The 18,678-nt window shown below is 46.7% G+C and overlaps 2 protein-coding genes across 2 annotated transcripts in view; one reads left to right on the top strand and one right to left on the bottom strand.

Moving 5' to 3' along the window:
- Positions 1 to 487: 487 nt before the first annotated feature.
- MED28 (mediator complex subunit 28) lies at positions 488 to 6,338 on the top strand. Its single transcript, XM_060148453.1, has 4 exons — positions 488 to 667; positions 2,683 to 2,749; positions 3,723 to 3,835; positions 5,122 to 6,338. Exons 1-4 carry the CDS (start codon positions 509 to 511, stop codon positions 5,317 to 5,319), a joined length of 537 nt encoding a protein of 178 aa, XP_060004436.1. The 5' UTR covers positions 488 to 508; the 3' UTR covers positions 5,320 to 6,338.
- A 374-nt stretch (positions 6,339 to 6,712) lies between these two features.
- Positions 6,713 to 18,678, bottom strand: part of FAM184B (family with sequence similarity 184 member B) — a 114,182-nt gene continuing 102,216 nt past the window's right edge. The window contains exons 13-18 of the mRNA XM_060148454.1: positions 16,561 to 16,739; positions 14,767 to 14,913; positions 12,556 to 12,673; positions 10,719 to 10,823; positions 9,702 to 9,901; positions 6,713 to 7,874 (exon numbers count right to left, since the gene is read on the bottom strand). Of these exons, the coding sequence (XP_060004437.1) occupies positions 7,781 to 7,874; positions 9,702 to 9,901; positions 10,719 to 10,823; positions 12,556 to 12,673; positions 14,767 to 14,913; positions 16,561 to 16,739 (843 nt within the window). The 3' untranslated portion in view covers positions 6,713 to 7,780. The remainder of the gene's footprint in view (positions 7,875 to 9,701; positions 9,902 to 10,718; positions 10,824 to 12,555; positions 12,674 to 14,766; positions 14,914 to 16,560; positions 16,740 to 18,678) is intronic.

Raw genomic sequence — 18,678 nt, 5'->3', positions numbered from 1 at the left:
GTTACCTGTATCTCCCAAAGGAAAATTTAGGGGACATGTTTCCTCTTTATTCCCGCTACAGTGACTGGATTAGTAACTGGCACACAGTGCGCTCTCAATAAATGTTTGTGGGATGGATGAGCACCTCCCTTCTACCAACGGGTAAACCGAGCCCAGAGAAAGCAACTGGGCCAAAGTCATTTCAAGAGTTGAGAGCAAAGGCGGGGCTGGTACAGGAATATCCTGACTCCGCCAGAGGGCTCGCCCCGCCGTGGTTACTGATTCTCCTCTTCACACAACTGTGTTAAACCCTATCAAAGCCTTCAATTCTCAAGTTAAAAAAGCAAAAGTAAAAGCCACCTTGCCTGCGTAACGGAAAGAAGAGAGCACGAAGCACCAAACAATAGCTTTCCTGGGCGTCCAACAAACGCCAACGTGCACTCAACAACATCACGTGACCATCCATCACGTGACCCGCGCCCCCAGCTCCCGCGCAGGCGCAGTGAGCCTCTTAGCCGCCATTTTAGAAATGGCGGCTCCACTAGGAGGCATGTTCACCGGGCAGCCACCGGGACCTCCGCCACCCCCGCCGGGCCTCTTGGCCCAGGCTTCGCTTCTTCAGGCCACACCAGGCGTTCCGAGGACTTCTAACAGTACCTTGGTGGACGAGTTGGAGTCATCGTTCGAGGTAAGATAAGACGTGGGCGTCTCTGTTCCCAGCCTCCCTTCTTTTCTGAAGCGTATGCTGCGCGCGCGCAGCTTCTCTCTTTCGGCGATACCTGCACGTTAGTCTCTTGCATTAGTCTTCAAATTGAATGGTGGCCGGAATTCTCCTCTAGTTGGCTGGCAGAGATGCCTAAACTTGACATTTCTGGAGCCACGTGGACTTGAAGTTTGTCTGCCCCCAACCGTGGGACTCTTCTAGGTTTTCAGTGGGTTGTTCCCGTCCCACCCCATCCTTGGTTCCATCCCTGAGTATCCTTTCCCGCGTCCCTGCGTGTTTAGTACGTGCTCATCCTCTCCGGACTGTAGCGTCCACTCCTATGTCCTGTATCCTTTCCGTTGGGTTCCACCCTTAAACGGTCCTAAAGTAGTGGGACTTTTGGAGCTGGGAGTTATTTAAAAGTTACTGTGGGAGGGGCTTCCCTGGTGGCGCAGTGGTTGGGAGTCCGCCTGCCGGTGCGGGGGACACGGGTTCGTGCCCCGGTCCGGGAGGGTCCCGCATGCCGCGGAGCGGCTGGGCCCGTGGGCCGTGGCCGCTGGGCCTGCACGTCCGGAGCCTGTGCTCCGCGGCGGGAGAGGCCACAGCGCTGAGAGGTCCGCGTACCGCAAAAAAAAAAAAAAAAAGTTACTGTGGGGAAGTTGGTACTCAGGGCCGAGGAAGGAGGAGGAAAGCTGGGGGGTGAGGAGAGAGGCAGAGGTGACCCAAACTCTGAGTTCTGCTCAAGCATTAACCCTGTACCAAGAAGATGGGGAGTGATAGCAGACAAAAGAGAGGTACAAAATAAGTGCTTAGAAATAAGATGGTTTCCTGTGGTCTCTAAAGTGGAAGATGAGCCATTAACGTGTGGAAATAAAATAACTTGTAACTGGAATTACCTTTTCTACATTTTAAATCCTAGTCGTGTGACTTTTATACTGTATATAATAGCAGAGTAGTTGATAAACATAGTTTGTAAATGAACGTGTTATTGGGGCTGCATGGACAAAATGCTTTTGCTGGTGGGGTGTACATTCAAAAGTTTGGAGACAACAGATTTAAAGAACAGAAATCTCTTCCGTCTGGGAGGAGGATGAGACGCCTTTGGGGTGGGGTAAACCATAAAGGAAACTTTTAGAGCGGCATCTAGCACTGAGAGGGGAGGTGGCTCTCATCATGAGCTTTTGCTGAAACACTGGCCCTGTAGAAAAAAGTCCACAGCTGACCACCAGCACTCTAATGCTTAAAACCCTTTAGTGGATACCTGTGGCTGTGGGGATGGCCCAAGAGGTGCTGTGGTCTTCCTAGCTGTGCATGTTCACGTCTCTGCTCCAGACCCATCTCTTCGTACTCTGGCCACAAGAGACCTTCTGCTTGTGTTGTTCGTTTTCTCTTTGGGCTTCCAGGTCCCTCCCCCAGCTCACACATCACTTCCGCATCGACCTTGCCTTGCTGCTCTTTGTAGCACACTACATCAGGCTCCGTGAAGTCAGAGAACACCTGTTTTGCCCTCCTCTCCTCTCATTGTATCTGTAGTGCTAATCCAGTGGTAGCAGATAGCAAGTGCTTGATGAATATTTGTGAAACAGTGAAGGAGCCTGTTATGTGTCAGGACCTGTCCTGGGTGCTAAAAATACACAGAAAACAGTTCCTGCCTTCAAGGAGCTCATGACTGTGCAGTGGAAAAAACAGATAGATAGCAGGCAGCTGCTGTGCTGTGGGATCAGTGCTCTGATAGAAGAAACCCGGGATACTCTTGAGAGCACATCTGGGCATGGCTGTCAAGGAAGGCTTCCCAGAAAACATGAAACCCAGGCGGGCATTGGGAATTAGCCAAGTGAAAAGGATGGGGAGAGGTGCTACCGGGATCACCCACCTAGTCTTCTCGCGAGACTCGGCTCAGCCTTCGTTTTCCATCAAGAGAAGTTATTTCTTACTCTAAAGTAAGATTCTTGATGTGTGAATGACATTTTTTTCTTTTGTAATATGTTTTGATCACACAGGCTTGTTTTGCTTCTCTGGTGAGTCAGGATTATGTCAATGGTACAGATCAGGAAGAAATTCGAACTGGTAAGAATTCCCTCATTGCTGATTTTTACACTTGATGTGTTTCAGTCCCGCTTGTATCCTAAGAGAACTTTTCCAGGGAATAAGATTTTTGTAATCTCTATATACTGCTGGTTCTTTGTTCAGTTTATTGACATCTTATGTCACTCATAATAAGCCACTTGTAATGAATGAGCTTTTCATATTGGTACCAAGACAAAGAAGACCAATAGCGTGTACTGCTTTTTAAAGAACTAAGTTGGGCTTCCCTGGTGGTGCAGTGGTTAAGAATCTGCCTGCTAATGCAGGGGACACGGGTTCGAGCCCTGTTCCGGGAAGATCCCACATGCAGCGGAGCACCTAAGCCTGTGCACCACAACTACTGAGCCTGCGCTCTAGAGCCCACAAGCCACAACTACTGAGCCCGTGTGCCTAGAGCCCGTGCTCCGCAGCAAGAGAAGCCACCACAATGAGAAGCCTGCACACCGCAACGAACAGTAGCCCCTGCTCGCTGCAACTAGAGAAAGCCTGTGTGCAACGAAGACCCAACACAGCCAAAGATAAATAAGTAAATTTAAAAAGAAATCCTCTGTGTCTTTTTAAAAAAATAAAGAACTAAATTTTTTGCTTCCCCTTCCTCACCCAAGTTCTGTCCCGAGAGAGGTACTTCTGATTTCTTTGTACTGTGTTTTAAATGTTTCATTTTAACTGGAAATCATGATGTTAATGGTTGGCTCTCTGGATTGTCTTTCTTCAGAAGAACTTCTGCGTTGTAGTTCGGTTTCTTATTCACCTGGTAAAAGCACAGATTATCTGCTAGTTAATGTTGCTTAACACATAAGGGGTTGAGGTCAGTAATATTGCTGTGGGCAGGATTAAAATCCCCGATTACATCTACAAGAAGGTGCTGTTTTGATATTCCAACTGTTGATTTATGAGAGAGATATATGTGTCTAGTGTTTTCCTTAATTTAATACTTTGGTCTTTTTTTTTTAAGGTGTTGATCAGTGTATCCAGAAATTTCTAGATATTGCGAGACAGACAGAATGTTTTTTCCTACAAAAAAGATTGCAGTTATCTGTCCAGAAACCAGAGCAAGTTATCAAAGAGGTACAAGCTGAGTTCTCTCCCTAAGTTTAAGGAAGAGCAAATGTTGTCAAAATTCCATTTATGCTTTAAATGAGATGCCCCATTTGCCCATTAGTTATAGTGGGGCTTCATAGCTTGCATGTAAAATGTTGGTTGTCAGTGTTCATGACAACCTGGACCTGGGGGTCAGAGGTGGAAAGCAGTGCTTCAAACACAGCAGCTGTCGGCTTTTACTCATTTCATACACTGGCTTTCATGGAAGAATTTTCTTTTAAGAAAAAAAAAAGAAAAGGTTCTGCTTGAAAGGTTGAAAAGCCATTAATGTAGATGATAAGCTCATTTTGAACAGGAACTGATATGTGTGTCCCTGGTGCCTTACACACAGGAAGGGCTCTAGGCAATTTTGTTCAAGGAACCAAAAAGTAAATGTTCTGTCCCAGGCTTCTTGAAACTCAGGTTTTCAATCTCAGTTGTTTGAAACCAGGGTATTTGGAAGTCTGTTGAGGTTGTCATTAATGGCATTTAGTGGGTAGGGCCAGGGCCTGCCCCCTGCAGTGTGGAAGAGGGAAGAATCTTCCTGCCCAAAACACAGTGATGCCCCCAGTGGGAAATACTAAAATTGGGATGATTATTTTTTTTAGCAGTTTTTAAAATAACTCCTCCCACAAGCTGAGCAATTAGTCAAAATGTTCATTTTATTCTTTGCTACCAGCTGTTGGGAAGGTGAATGGTAAGAAGATGATATTCTTACAATTCACCATTATCAGATCATTTCCTGATTTGAATACCTGAGTGACAGTCTAGCTGTGTTCAAGGCCAGGTCTTAATATAGGATTTTAATACTGTTACTCATTAAAAAGCTCTTGAAAATGAGATTTTAACACTTAATAATCTGAAATGATAGAACAGTGGCTGTGGAGTCTTTTAAAACAGTTAACATATGTTTCAGATTCTCAGTGTTTTAGATTCTTCTCACAGTAGCCTTTGGATAGAGAGAGATACTGAGTGCCTGGAGACCAGGATGGGAAGGAGACTGACTTCTTTTTGGCTGTCCTTTGGTACTTTGGAATTTTGTAATGTGTGTATTACTTACTAAAAGAACATGAATTAAAAATGAAAACTGTTAAGCAGGCATCTTTCATGAGAATTGTTTTGGGTTATTCAAAGTATGCAGCCAAGCAGAGTAATCAGCCCACTATGGTTCAGTTGGTTCTCTGTTTTGAATTTACTTCTTAGTGCTCTTAACTAATCAGAAACTATGTTCATGTTTTGTGAGTTTACTCTGACTTCATTGCTTTCGTTTGTAGGATGTCTCGGAACTGAGGAACGAATTACAGCGAAAGGATGCTCTGGTCCAGAAGCACTTAACAAAACTGAGACATTGGCAGCAGGTGCTGGAGGACATCAACATGCAGCACAAAAAGCCAGCCGACATCCCTCAGGGTTCCCTGGCCTACCTCGAGCAGGCATCTGCAAATATCCCTGCACCGATGAAGCAAACCTGAGGAAAAGCCACCTGAACATGAGCTGGTGGCTGAGTCAGCCCAGACACAGTTTTGCCAAACATCACTTCTTGTAGACATGACATTTTGGGAGAACTCTTTGCCAGAGAGTGAGATGATTTAGTTTTGCGCTCTCATCTAAAATTTTCCCCCTATTTTTGTAAGCGTTATTTCTGGAGTACTTTATAAAATGCTTACTGCTTTGGTAAACCAAGTGTATTGTCTTTAGCAAAATTTAAGACTGTTAATATGATGCCGTTTACAGATTCCTTTTTATGTTTTTGTTTTTTGCTGCTTGTTTTTATTTTTGTATGAGTGTTTATCTGTTTCCAGTTTTAGATTATTTTGTATGATCTGAGGGGAAAAGCTTATATGATCTGATCTGCATATCAAAGGATGAGGATTTTGGTTGTAGGCCTTTTATGATAATTTACCTATCAGTGGCAGCATATAAAAATATGTAAATTTGCTGTTTTTCAAGACTGAACTACCTAAAGAAGAGGAGTCTAATGCAACGATGTAACACTTCCAGAACCTCAGAATGAGGATATTTTGTAAATAGGTTGGAAGAGGATTATAATATCGTAGGTTAGTGTAATAACTGTTACTGTACTGCAGTAACTAGTGCTATAGGAATCCAGCAGTATCCTTAATGTTGACTTTTTTTTTTTTTTTTTTTTTTGCGGTACGCGGACCTCTCACTGCTGTGGCCTCTCCCGTTGCGGAGCACAGGCTCCGGACGCGCAGGCTTAGCGGCCATGGCCCACGGGCCCAGCCGCTCCGCGGCATGTGGAATCTTCCCGGACTGGGGCACGAACCCGTGTCCCCTGCATCGGCAGGCAGACTGTCAACCACTGCACCACCAGGGAAGCCCCCTTAATGTTGACTTTTATTTGGGGTGAGTTTATATTTTGTGTAGTGTTCATTTACTTTTGGGGGAGGGTAGGAGCAGTGATATTTAAAAATTTATGTTATTGGGCCATATGTTTTGATTAGGTAGTAAATTTACTTTTAAATTGTGAGTCTGAGTTGTAATTGCATTTCTCTCAAAATGACATAAGTGCGTGAGCAGCTACGTTTTATTTTTTTATTTTATTCTAATTAATTATTTTTAACATCTGTATTGGAGTATAATTGCTTTACAATGGTGTGTTAGTTTCTGCTTTATAACAAAGTGAATCAGCTATACATATACATATATCCCCATATCTCTTCCCTCTTGCGTCTCCCACCCTCCCTATCCCACTTCTCTAGGCGGTCTCAAAGCACCGCAGCTACGTTTTATTGATGATCTGACTGAGGTTAATGTGAGCTTCCTATTTGCAAGTTCAGCCTTCATCTAATTTCACCTTTCTTTGGAAAATTAATACAAATCACAACCATTTTTATTGCCCAGTTGTTTATAAAGTTTTATTCAAAGAGCAAAGATTTGATGGTGCATAGAAGAGACAACTGTTTATGGGCCACTTGCTGGGCCAGCACCAAAGGATTGAGAACATATTTTGACCACTAAAAGTTGTACTGGCTCTTGTCAAATTGCACCGCTCCATCAGAGGGTCAGACAGCTCAGCGTGGACTGACAGCGAGGTCAGCATTGTGAATGGCCATTCCCAGTTCCCTTTAATCTGCTGAGCATCCATGCAATGGGGAAGCAATGCACCATGAGGCAAGACTAGAGGTTCAGTAGATCTTTCACTTCAAAGAATAATCTAGAAACCATCACAAATGACCAAGTTGATGCTACAGTCATTGAAGTTGAGATGTATGATGGGGTGAGGCTCAGTTATTCACAGAAAAATCCTGGCAAGGCTTAATTCCAATTCACGATTAGTATCATTACCCATATTTTGCTTAAACTTCAAAAAGCCCCTTTGAGGTAGCTGTTACGCCCTCTGTAATCTTCTTCACGTCCTGGACCTAGGAAGTCAAAATATTTGATCCAAGTGTGCCAAGGTCTGCTATAGTCCATTCCTAGTAGTTTTGTTTTCTTTGGATTTTTAAAATTGGCTTTCCTGGTTATTTTGAGCTTTGTTTTATTCCTCTACCTATTGAGGTTACATGTGTATTTTGGAATTATATCATTTACATAGAAACACTTTTCAAGTGAAAGTGACCAGTGTCCTAGGAAAATGAAACCACTTTAAAAGTAGACCATGGAAATCACAAAGTCTGATATTCCACAATGCGGATTGCAGTCTTATGGACACTAGAAATACCATGGGTAGGTCATCAGTAACAATAATATTTCCCTGTGGGCACTTTCTGATAACATTAGCTTGTTTTATCTTAATGTCACAATGAAACGGTATGAAATGTTAATGCAAGAATTTGTTTTAGCTATGTATGTAAATCATATTACAAGCAAGTTATTTGGTTGGTTGGCTTTTTAGTTCATTCCTTCAATCAGATGCTTCAAAAGAAATGTGTTTCAAATGTCCACTTTATGATCAGTTTAAGGATCAGTTTAGAAAGAAAAATATTTGGTAAACCATTCCTGGTGGGCTGAGCCCTGCTTCTGCTGGACTTCTTTGGGCTGGGCTGGTTCATCATCTTGTGTCCTAAAAACAAACAAAACGTTTTCTTAGATGGTTTTGAAAATTATTCAATAAACAACTTAATAGTCTACTATCTTTTTAGGGAAAGATAACTGCTTCTTTACTCTTAAAAAGATACTAGGGCTTCCCTGGTGGCACAGTGGTTGAGAGTCTGCCTGCCGATGCAGGGGACACGGGTTCGTGCCCCGGTCTGGGAAGATCCCACCACATGCCACATATTTTGCAACATGTACTATTTATTTCAGGCACAAATTAAACAACCCCCTCCAAAAACAGGTGAAAGAAGAAATGGTTAATCAATATAGTATTACACTTTATGGCTTCTTCAAAAGTTATCTGATGTGCTCTGGCATTTCAATGAGGTTGTGAAATTAGCCTAATAAATTGAAAAGGGGAGACGGTAGGTAAGAAAGTACAGTGTATATCTGTCTGAACGGTCTCTAACTGCATTTATGAAGCTTCTTATAAAACAGTGGGGGGACTTTCCCCATGGTCCAGTGATAAAGAACCTGCCTTACAATGCGGGGGACGCAGGTTTGATCCCTGGTCAAGGAACTAAGATCCCATATGCTGTGGGGCAACTAATCCTGCGTGCCACAACTACTGAGCTCGGCGCCTCAACAAGAGCCCACATGCTGCAAACTACAGAGCCCACGGGCCCTGGAGCCTGCGCACCAAAATAGAGAAAACCCGCATGCCACAACTACAGAGAAGGCTGCACGCTGCAACAGAAGATCCCGCATGCCTCAACAAGGGTCCCGCGTGCCGCAACTAAGACCTAATGCAGCCAAAAATAAATAAAATAAATCTTTAAAACAAACAGTGGGAACACAGCTTTAAACAGAGGTGTGTGATAATGAGATGAACTGTAGCCAGTCAGGCTGGCTCTGGCAGTTAACAGACCGTGTGCTTGGGGCTCCAGGCCTCAGTGTCCTCAGCTGTGACACAAAGGGCTGGACTCGTTCAATGACTGACAGCAAGTCTTTCCAGCTCCACACTCATATTTGTCCAAATAGCCTTGGGGAGGCAGGGCCTTTGGAAAAGGAACATTTCAGAAGGGGCCCTTTAAGAAATGCAAACTTCAAAGCCCAGAATTAAAGATACCGCTCTGAACGGAAGGCTGGACAGGAAGGAATCAATAAACAAAGGGGAAATCACACATTTCCAGAAGCTGCAAGGGCTTCTGGAAAAATAAGGCAGTATCAGAGATCATCATGCATGATCAAACCAAACCCACAGATTAAGAGGCCTTAAAATTACAAGATCATACAATGAATCTTGAGAAATAACCTTAATAATAATAGTGGAAAATTACTGAATGCTTCTGTGCCAGGTCTTGTGCTAAGCATGTCCTATGGATTAATTCTTTCAGTCTCACGTGAGTCTAATGAGGTAGGTGCTGTATTATCTTCATTTTAGAGGTGAGGAAACAGACTCAGAGAAGTCAGGTGAGCTGCCCAAAGCCAAGCAAGCTAACAACGAGGATGAGAATTGGAATCCAGACTCAAGGCCAGATGAGTCCATCTTCTGTGTGACCCACTCTGAAGTGGTCAGCTAAGTGATTCAATGTCCCCTGTCTAATCATCCATGGGGGAAAAAAAAAAAGTTTTCTGGAATTTGGTATCAGGAATAGTGCCTCTTCTAAAGAATGACCTATTTCCCTTCTCTTACATATCTTCCTTTTTGGCTGGGTTGTAATTTGTCCAAGGCAGGGCTTGTTTCGTTACCCTTTGTATTGGCCCAAATGCTGGGTATTTAACAGGTACCAGAAAGGAATACTAATTTCCCTCCTGACCAGGGGAAAATGGAATCATAGCTTTGGCCCCCTACCTTGTGGCAGTTTTTACATCTAGAGATGGGGTGGGTTTGTAAGGCTGGCCACAGCTGGGGCCTGGGTCCAAGCTGGGTGACTTAGTTATCGGAGGAGTGTTGATCCTGGAGCTCAGGTCGCCACTCAGAAAGTTCTTAGCATAGGAAGCGAGGTTTGGCACACTGACCACTCGGCTGGGCACTTCCTCCATCTTCTTTTTCTGTTGGTATTAAAGGAAAGGCCCGTTAGTACCACCCAAAGAGGCATTGTTGTAAAAGTAGATAAGGCCTACCCAACCAAAATTATATGAGCAAGGAGGCAATAACTTACATGTTTGTTTTTAAAGCATTTTTTCTTCCAATCCACTTTGTGCTTTAAAAAAACACAGGCTCACAATCTCTTATCCAAAATTTCTGGTGACAAACGTGATTTTTAATTTAAAATCTTGTTTTAGATTTTAAAAGGCTATATAACACCCCCAGCAGAAGCTGGGCCCACCTTGTCCTCAAACACAATATTTCTGGAGTGAAACTTATATTTTGTCACACCAAGAGCGATATATAAAAGTTATGAGCTTACATGAATTCAGCTTGGGTTAGGTTTACTGTCCTATGAGTTACAAAAAAAATATAAATTTTTAAGCACTTTAGGATTTTGTGATAGCAGATGAGAGATTTGGACGTGAATATTTTCACTGTAATAAATTCCAAAAATTTTTGTAAAAGGAAAAAAAGTTACAGTGAAGGATTCCTGCTCTTTTCTCTCTCTTTCCTATCACCCAGATATAGCCATTATTAATAGTGACACATTTATATATAAAGTTTGGAAAATTAAAAAATCATTAAAAACACATAATCTGCCTAGCCAAATATAAATACTGTTTATTAATAATTTGGACTATTTCCTGGGGGTCTTATTTTCAATGAATATTCGTCTAAATGAATGCTGGACAATTGATAAATAAGCTGCCATTACCTTTGAGAAAAACAAAGCCAGCAGAATTATGTAATGCATTGAAACCAGCAGGACCAATTTACCTTCATGGAAGGGGTCAAATACCCTGGGCGAGGATTGAAAGAGAAGGACCGATTCCGATGGGACACGGCGCTGGGGAATGCTGCATAGTGAAATCTTCTCTCCTCCTGGAAAAACAACACAACTGAGTCTAAATGAGCCTAACTACCCAGCACACTGAGTTTAATTTGAAGGAAGATGGCTGTGTGAGAGCAGACTACAGAGAGGAGGAAAGACCAGGGAAGGGAGGGGAAGTCAGTGGGAATCGAGCTGCCACCCACTGAAGCTTTGAGGAAGCACCTTTATTTCTGGGGCCTTTGTGTCCCCAGCACCCCCTTGTGAAGGAAAGGGCGAGCTTTTTGGGAATGCCTTAGGGAAGTCAGAGATCCAGGTACTCTCAGGATCTGAGCAGAATCTACTGCAGAAAGTTATTAGTTAAGACAAAGAAAAGGAAACACCCAGGTACAATCACTATATGGCCAATCTTCTTTACCTGTGTCATTCTCCACTTTTTTCTTTCCTGCTGTATTGTTTCTAAAGCAAGTTTCAGTTGTTGTATAATTTCATCTGTAAAAACATTGAGGGCTTCCCTGGTGGCACAGTGGTTAAGAATCCTCCTGCCAATGCAGGGGACATGGGTGCGAGCCCTGGTCCGGGAAGATCCCACATGCCGCGGAGCAACTAAGCCCATGCGCGACAACTACTGAACCTGCGCTCTAGAGCCCGCAAGCCACAACTACTGAGCCCACGTGCGACAACTACTGAAGCCTGCGGGCCTAGAGCCCATGCTCCGCAACAAGAGAAGCCACTGCAGTGAGAAGTCCGCACACCGCAATGAAGAGTAGCCCCCTCTCGCCGCAACTAGAGAAAGCCCGCGCGCAGCAACGGAGACCCAACACAGCCAAAAAAACCCAAAAAACAAAAAAACATTGATAAGTGTTTCTAAGAGATAAGGACTCTTTTTAAAAAGATAACCACAATACCTTTGTCACACTTAGCAAACAAGCAATTCCTTATCAGTATCATCTAATTTTCAGTTGGTGGTTAAGTTTTTGTCTTTATCTTGACATGAAGCAACGTGACTGGGGAGCAGGAGGGTACAAGGATGGGCGTGAGATACAAGTGTGCATGTGTATTGTGGGAGGATGTGTGGCTGTGTGAACCACCATAAGACCATGGATTTTACTCAGGACCGGGAGCCACAGGAGGTACTGAACAGAGCCATGTTGTGGTCCGAATTACATTTTTATAAGAGTACTCTGGTCGCTGTGAGGTCAACAGAGTGGGGTGAGGCTGGAGTGAGTGGGGAGACCAGTGGACTCTCCGTCATGCATGAGAGGCAGCAGGGCCTGGACCAAGGCGGTGAAGGTAGAGATGGCAGGAAGAGGCTGGACTTCTGATGTGGCTAATTAGCTGACCCGCGTGGACCACGCTGACAGGAGCAAGTGTATCACCCAAAGTCCCCAGAGCTGAATGTAAGCCACTGGGAACTGGCTTACAGAGAACTTTCAACCAAAGCAGGGAGCACAGGAAGGCTGGGCAAAAGCCTAAAGCAATGGTTAAAGTGTGAGGAGACATGAGTGTGAGGTGGAAACCATTCTAGATTTTCCCAAATGCTGTAGGTTAAAAAAACCAAACCAATACCAACATCAGGCAGATGGTGTGGGACTTGAGAGTGATTTTTTTTTTTTTGCCTTCTACTTTCCTGTGTTAATTTTTTTTAGTGAGCATGTCTTTTTTTATATAATAGGGGAAAAATAACCACGGGCCTTTTGTAAGGTGGTTTTGGGGTTATCAGGATTACAGTTTTAGGCACCCATGGAAGTGCTAGGCTAAGGCGAATACCCTGGACAGCCTCACCGTGAGCTGCTTGATGATCTCCTCCCTCTCCTTCAAGCGGGTCTGCAGACGGCCTATGAGCTGAACGTCCTCCGGCCTCGACTCCCCCTTCCCTGGCTTCTCTCCGGAATCTTTCAGTCTGTTTGGAGCAGGCATGCAGTTAGCCACCGTGCTGCAATGACTCAACCGCAAGGAGGGAGAAGAGGTGGACGTGATGGGGACGCTGCTATGTTGCTTGGCCTGGCTGGCCACTCTCTGTTCACCAAACGGGAAACTGAGGCCCAGAGAGCCTGCCCAGGGCCACCCAGCGAGTTGGCTGCAGAGCTCAAGGTGGAGCCCAGGACTGCAACTCCCATTCTGACACTTGTCAGTTCCCCCAGGTTCTGTAGGGCCCAGGACCCAAAGGCCTGTGTGTGCACACTGATGGGGCTTCAGTGGGGCTTCAAGAACCAGCGAAGTTTGGGAGAAGAGGCCTCAGCCGGAAACCGTCCCCACCCACACCAAGGCCAGCAGGTTATGCCAGTACAGATGTGGCTCCCGCCCCACCTGCAGGCAGCCAGAGAGCATGGCATGAGCTAGTTCTACAAAGCAGCAGGGCAGCTGGTACCACCGCCCTTTCAGTGTGAAGCTGGAGAGAAATAACCTCCAGATGGTGGGCGAGAGAGGGTGAGGGCTGCCGGTGATCTACTGACTGTAGTTGATAAGAGGCCAGGGCTTTGGGGTGAGATGACTTGGGCTCTTATCCCAGCTCTGCTCTTTTCTAGCTATGTAATCTTGGGCATTTTGCCCGTGAGACTCAGTTCCTTCTTTAATATGGGTGTGAAACTGGGTGGTTGTGAGGATTCAGTGAGATCGTGCATGCCCAGCACGTGCTAAGAACCCATTAGATGGTAGCTGGTAAAACCTTCCACTCCAGATTCTGGATGATTTGCTTTGTATTGGAGCCGGTGGAGGACAGTTTTTAAAAGCACAAGTTAAGGGTCAGACAGGCGACGTTTAAATTTACTTAGTGCTGCTTGCCCTGATCTCCCTGTCACTAACCCCGACCTCCCAGTCTCTTCTCCTCTCAGCAGTCAGAAGTGACCCTGTTAGAAGGTATCTCAGACCGTGTCAGTCATGCTCAAAGCCTTACAAGGGCTTCCCAGTGCACTCCATCCGAATACACCCAAACCCCTTCCTGCTCAGTGCAGCATCTCCTCCACCCCTCCCAGCTACCTTGCCAACCTCAGTTCCTATCATCACTCTCTCACTCATTCCACTTAAGCTTTCTGGCTGTTTGGTCTTGGGAGGCGGGCCCCAGGGCCCTTGCACTTGCTGTTCGGGCTGCTTGGAATGCTTTTTGTTCAGATGGCTCTCTCATTTCCTCTCCTCTTTCTGCTTAAATGTCACCTCCTTGCCCACCCTTGGCATTCTAGACACTGATCCTGTTTTCCTTCTAGTACCTTCAGGTACTTTCATTACCTGATATGAAGTTAAATATTTGTTTGCTTATTTCTTTGTCAGAATCCCCATCTAGAATTTGTGAGCGCTATGAGAGCACAGTCTTTGTGTTATTCCCATTGTAACTCCAGAGCCTAAAACAGTGCAAGGCACACAGTAGGCCCTTAACAAATATTTGCTGAATGAATAAATGAATGCTTGCACGAGGGGCCCTTGCTTTCTTAATCAATCCTTGGGAATAATGGTTTCCACCCTGAAGAACTGATGTGAAGATTAAATGAGATGGTGCACATTAGAAGGTGGAAATGCTCAAAAAAAGTAGCCCTGATCTTCTTCTGTGTGTGAGGGTCAAACCATGCTCATTCCTCACAGATTCCCAGTACCCTGCACAAGACAGGCATGCAGTCTCATAAAAAGACGGGTGGCCAACCATCCCAGTTTGCCTGGAACTGAGGCGCTTCTGGAACTCGGGACTTCTAGTTTTAAAACTAGGAGAGGGCTTCCCTGGTGGCACGGTGGTTGAGAGTCCGCCTGCCGATGCAGGGGATGCGGGTTTGTGCCCCGGTCTGGGAGGATCCCACATGCTGCGGAGCGGCTGGACCCGTGAGCCATGGCCGCTGAGCCTGCGCGCCCGCCTGTGCTCCGCAGCGGGAGAGGCCACGACAGTGAGAGGCCCGCATACCGCAAACAAAAAAAAAACTAGGAGAGTCCTGGGGACACTAGGATGAGGTCCCCCTAATGAAACGGTACATCTACTAGTCCCTTCCAACCTGGGGCCAAGTCCTCACTTACTCGGTTTCCAGGGCAGCCAGCCGGGCCTGGAGCTGCGCTTGAGCGCTGCTGAAATCGGCCACCATGGCCTGCATCTCCTTCCGGTGTTCCTGGCGTAGCATCTCCACCTCCCGGGCCCGCTGGGCTTGCTGATCCTCTTCCAGCAGCCTGTGGGGCGGGGTGGAAGCACAGCTGGGCTTGTCCAGGCTCTAGGGACTGAACCTCTAGGGCACTGGAGTTTCTCCCCACTCTGCTGGGTGGCCTGCAGAATCTAAGGTCAGGACACAGTGGGAAGGAGATCCGGGGTCTCTGCGTTGTGGGGTCCAGCTTGTGGAACCTCTTCTCAGTACCTTCCACCCCAGCATTCCATGAAGGAGAAACCTGAGCACAAAGGGCAGCCTTCTGGGGGAAGGGGTGGAGGAGAGCTCAGGAGAGGAGTCCCAGAAAGCACTCCTTTCACCTGGGGGAGGTGGGTAGGCCTGGAGGCTGAGATTCTGTATTGGAGTTACCAAACATTGTGGAGTCTGAGAGCTGGGAGACCAGCGGTCCAGGGTGGGGAGGCAGGATGGGAGAGGGATTAGGAGAACACTGTTTAGAGCCAGGCTGCCTGCGTCCCTCCGCGGCCTCCCCCATCACTTCCTAGCTGCGTGGCTTTGGGCGAGCTACGCTCTGCTCAGTTTCTCCATCTGACAACAGTGGCTACCTTACAGGGTTATTGAAAGGATGAACTATGTTAATTCATGTCCAGAACAGCCCGTGGCACAAAGCGTATGTTCGACCATCAGCTATCACTTTTCTTAACCTTGGGGTGGGGCACTAAGGGATCCTCAGACCAGCCTCAGGGGGCCTGACACCTTCTGAAAGTACATGCATATTTTTGTGTGATGATATCCTTCTCCAGGAGAGGGACATCGTTTTCCTCACCTGGAGGGGGCTATAATTGGAAATGGTTAGGAGCCCCTACTCTGGTCCAGTCTCCTTATTCCAGTGTCACATGGTGAGTCTCTAACTGAATTTAAGGTGCTCCACCTTGGCCAGGTGGATTCATGGCTGTTTCTCAGATGAGCCTCAGGCCTACTTTCACGTGAACTTTACGCCAGGGACTGGAACATTCAAACTCTGGGATGAAATGGACAAATGCCTTCAAAGATACAAACTACCAAAGCTCACTCAGGAAGAAACAGATAACTTGAAAAGTCCTATATCTATTAATGAAATTAAAGTTGTAGTTATAAACTTTCCAGCCAGGGAAAAAAAGGCCATGAATTCAGGACTTGATAAAAGACTATCCAGCCTGGACAAGGAAATCAGAGTTGCCACCACAACTTACCGAGTACCAGGGTCAGTGCTAAGCATCTTCCTATACATTTCACTGCATTCTACAACAGCCCTGAGAAGGGGTGGTGTTTTCTACTTTTTACAGGTAAGGGCAGGGTCTTGGAGAGATTCGCAGACTCGCCCAAGGTCACACAGCTAGTTAAGAGCAAACAGAACTGTCTTAACTATTCCACTGCACTGACTCCCTAAGGCTAGTTTTGAGGATACTTTTGGCATCGTTAAGTTTGATTCCATAGATTCTCTGATCTGTAGGGAAACAGGGTACCCCTCCCCCCATTTCAGGGCTAACCCTAGGCGTTTCGAGATCTAGAATTCCTAGACCACTGATACTTTCCATGGGTCAAAGGAGTAACATCAGTGAAGTGCTGGCGTACTCGGGAGACCTTTCTTTGGGAAGATGCCAAGGGTGCAACCCAATCTTAGATCCCAGAGGCTCGCCAAGGGGCAAAGGAGAGAAGCCCCGACCCGCAGACCTACCTGCGCTGGTTGCGGAGCTGCAGCGCCTCCTGCCGCTGCTGTTCCACCTCGGCCCGCAGCCGCCGCACTGTTTCCTGGAGCTGCGAGTTCTCCTCCCAGAGGCCGCATCCCTCGCTGGGCTCCTGCTCGGCGGCGCCCTTGCTCGTCGGGGAGCCCGCCTGGCCCGGACCGCCCCCCTCCTAGGGAGAAAGCAGCCAGAAGAGCCGTTTGCAGGAGGCGCAATGGCAGACAAGGGCCAGAGATGTGCCGCGGCAAAGACCCAGCCTGGAACCCAAATCGGGCTCCTGATTCAGGAGCTCACGTCTAGTCTCTTAAAGTTTTCTGCTTTGAGAGTTGGCCAAATGTGGGCCTCAAAAAGTCTAATAATGCTGGTGAGCCAAGAATGTGGCTTAAATGAAAACAAGCCCAACACTGCACCTGTGTGGAGTGGGGGGGGAGGGGGTAGGATGTCTGAGCTGCTTCTTGTTAGGACACTAATTCACTAATTACCCCCCAAAGGTCTCATTCCCAAATTCCATCATATTGGTGGTTAGGGCTTCAACGTGTGAATTTGGGGTGAAGCCACACAGGGCAGAGGAAGGGGAGAGTGAATGTCTGCTGAACAATAACAATCTGTCACATCACCTCACAGGATTCTGATACAGCGGGCCTGGGTACATCCCAGCCCTGTGTCTTTTGAAAAAGCTTCCCAGGTGACTCTAAGGCCACCACAGTTGTAATCCACTGCCCCGCACTTGCCCTTGCCCGACTCTTTACCTAGGGTGCCTTCCACACCCAACCATTCCTGCCTTGGTGATGCCTTCTCAACCCCTCAGGGGAGAGGCGACAAGCTTTCTCTTCTCTGAGAGCTAGATCCTCTCCGTGTGGAGGTTATAATGAAGTGCACTGATTTGTTGAAATGCTGGTTTCCTCCACCAGACCAGCAGCTGTTCCGGGAAGGAGCCATCTCCTCTTCATCTTCCCAATCCTATAGCACCTAGCACAGTGGCTGGGATTCAGCAGGTGCCAAATGAGTGCTTGCTACGAAATGATGCTTGAATGTCAATGGTTCCGACAGAAATACAAAGACTGATATCCACCATTAAATGGGGTCAGGGTTAATCCCCGATTAGTGAATGTAGCAGTTTTCAAGTCCATGCAAACATGCCTGAAGGTTTGTGCATCTGTTCCTTCCAAAGACTGAACAGCATTGCACAGGGAGCATGTGTGGCCTAGGCCCCGTACCTCTTGCTTCCAGCCCTGGGGTTTGCATAGTGTGGGATGCCCATGGGCACCACCTGGCACTCACACCTGCACGACCTGAAGAGCCTGGTTAAAGTCCTGTGGGACCACCCTTGACTAGTGGGAGAGAGAAGCTGCTGGATAAGTGCATCCCCCTCTGTACTTGGCTGCGACAGATCTGAGAATTATTTCATGGGGCTCCTCAGAAGATCCCAGTGGATGCAACACCACTTACCTGCAGTGGTGGCCACGCTGGGAATGCATCCTGACATTGCACCCCCCTTTCACTCCTGCTGCCTGGGGCTGTTACTTCTTGTGGATATACTTCTTCTCTGTGTGGGATATCACCCAGGGCCTTGCTGTTCCTCCCGGAGGGTTCAGAGCTTCCCTCCAGTGAGGTGTAGGTGAGGATTGGATGTGGATGACCAGGTACTGTCTCATCTACCCAGCCCGGGTCTTTATCCATAGCCCTCAGGCAAGTCTGTCATTCATTGCAGAGGGCCCAATATTGGGCCCTCCAGCCACCAGCTGTCACCATCCCACACTCCCCCATCTCCTTCCACAGGTCCAGGTGTCCTCCACCAACCTAGAACATTTAATGGATCATATTCTGTTTTCCCTCTGCTAGACTTTACCAACCGAGCTGAATTCATCGTGATACATCATTGGTTAATAATTCTCATTAAACACAGAAATCGTCTTCAGGTTCTCAGTACCAGCAAAATCTGGAATGAACCATCCCCATGTTCCTGCGATCTTCAGCAGGGCTGGGACACCAGCTAATCGCGGCCGGCTGCACACCCTGGTAGAGACTCTGCTGTGTGCAGAGCTGTGTGCCGAGCACTGGGGGTGGGGCTGGGGGACGAGGTGAAGCAGACATGGCTTGTTCTCAAAGGA

Source organism: Lagenorhynchus albirostris, chromosome 4, assembly GCF_949774975.1.
Source record: "Lagenorhynchus albirostris chromosome 4, mLagAlb1.1, whole genome shotgun sequence".
Classification (NCBI taxonomy): domain Eukaryota; kingdom Metazoa; phylum Chordata; class Mammalia; order Artiodactyla; family Delphinidae; genus Lagenorhynchus; species Lagenorhynchus albirostris.
The sequence above is the reverse complement of the archived record's forward strand: the minus strand, read 5'-3'. Positions and strand labels throughout refer to the sequence as shown.

What these genes read in the sequence shown, in the direction of transcription:
- MED28 (XM_060148453.1), top strand. Translation starts at nt 509, where the DNA reads ATGGCGGCTCCACTAGGAGGCATGTTCACCGGGCAGCCACCGGGACCT. An exon ending in AGTTGGAGTCATCGTTCGAG is followed by an intron (nt 668 to 2,682) that starts GTAAGATAAGAC and finishes TTGATCACACAG; the next exon opens with GCTTGTTTTGCTTCTCTGGT. An exon ending in CAGAGCAAGTTATCAAAGAG is followed by an intron (nt 3,836 to 5,121) that starts GTACAAGCTGAG and finishes TTTCGTTTGTAG; the next exon opens with GATGTCTCGGAACTGAGGAA.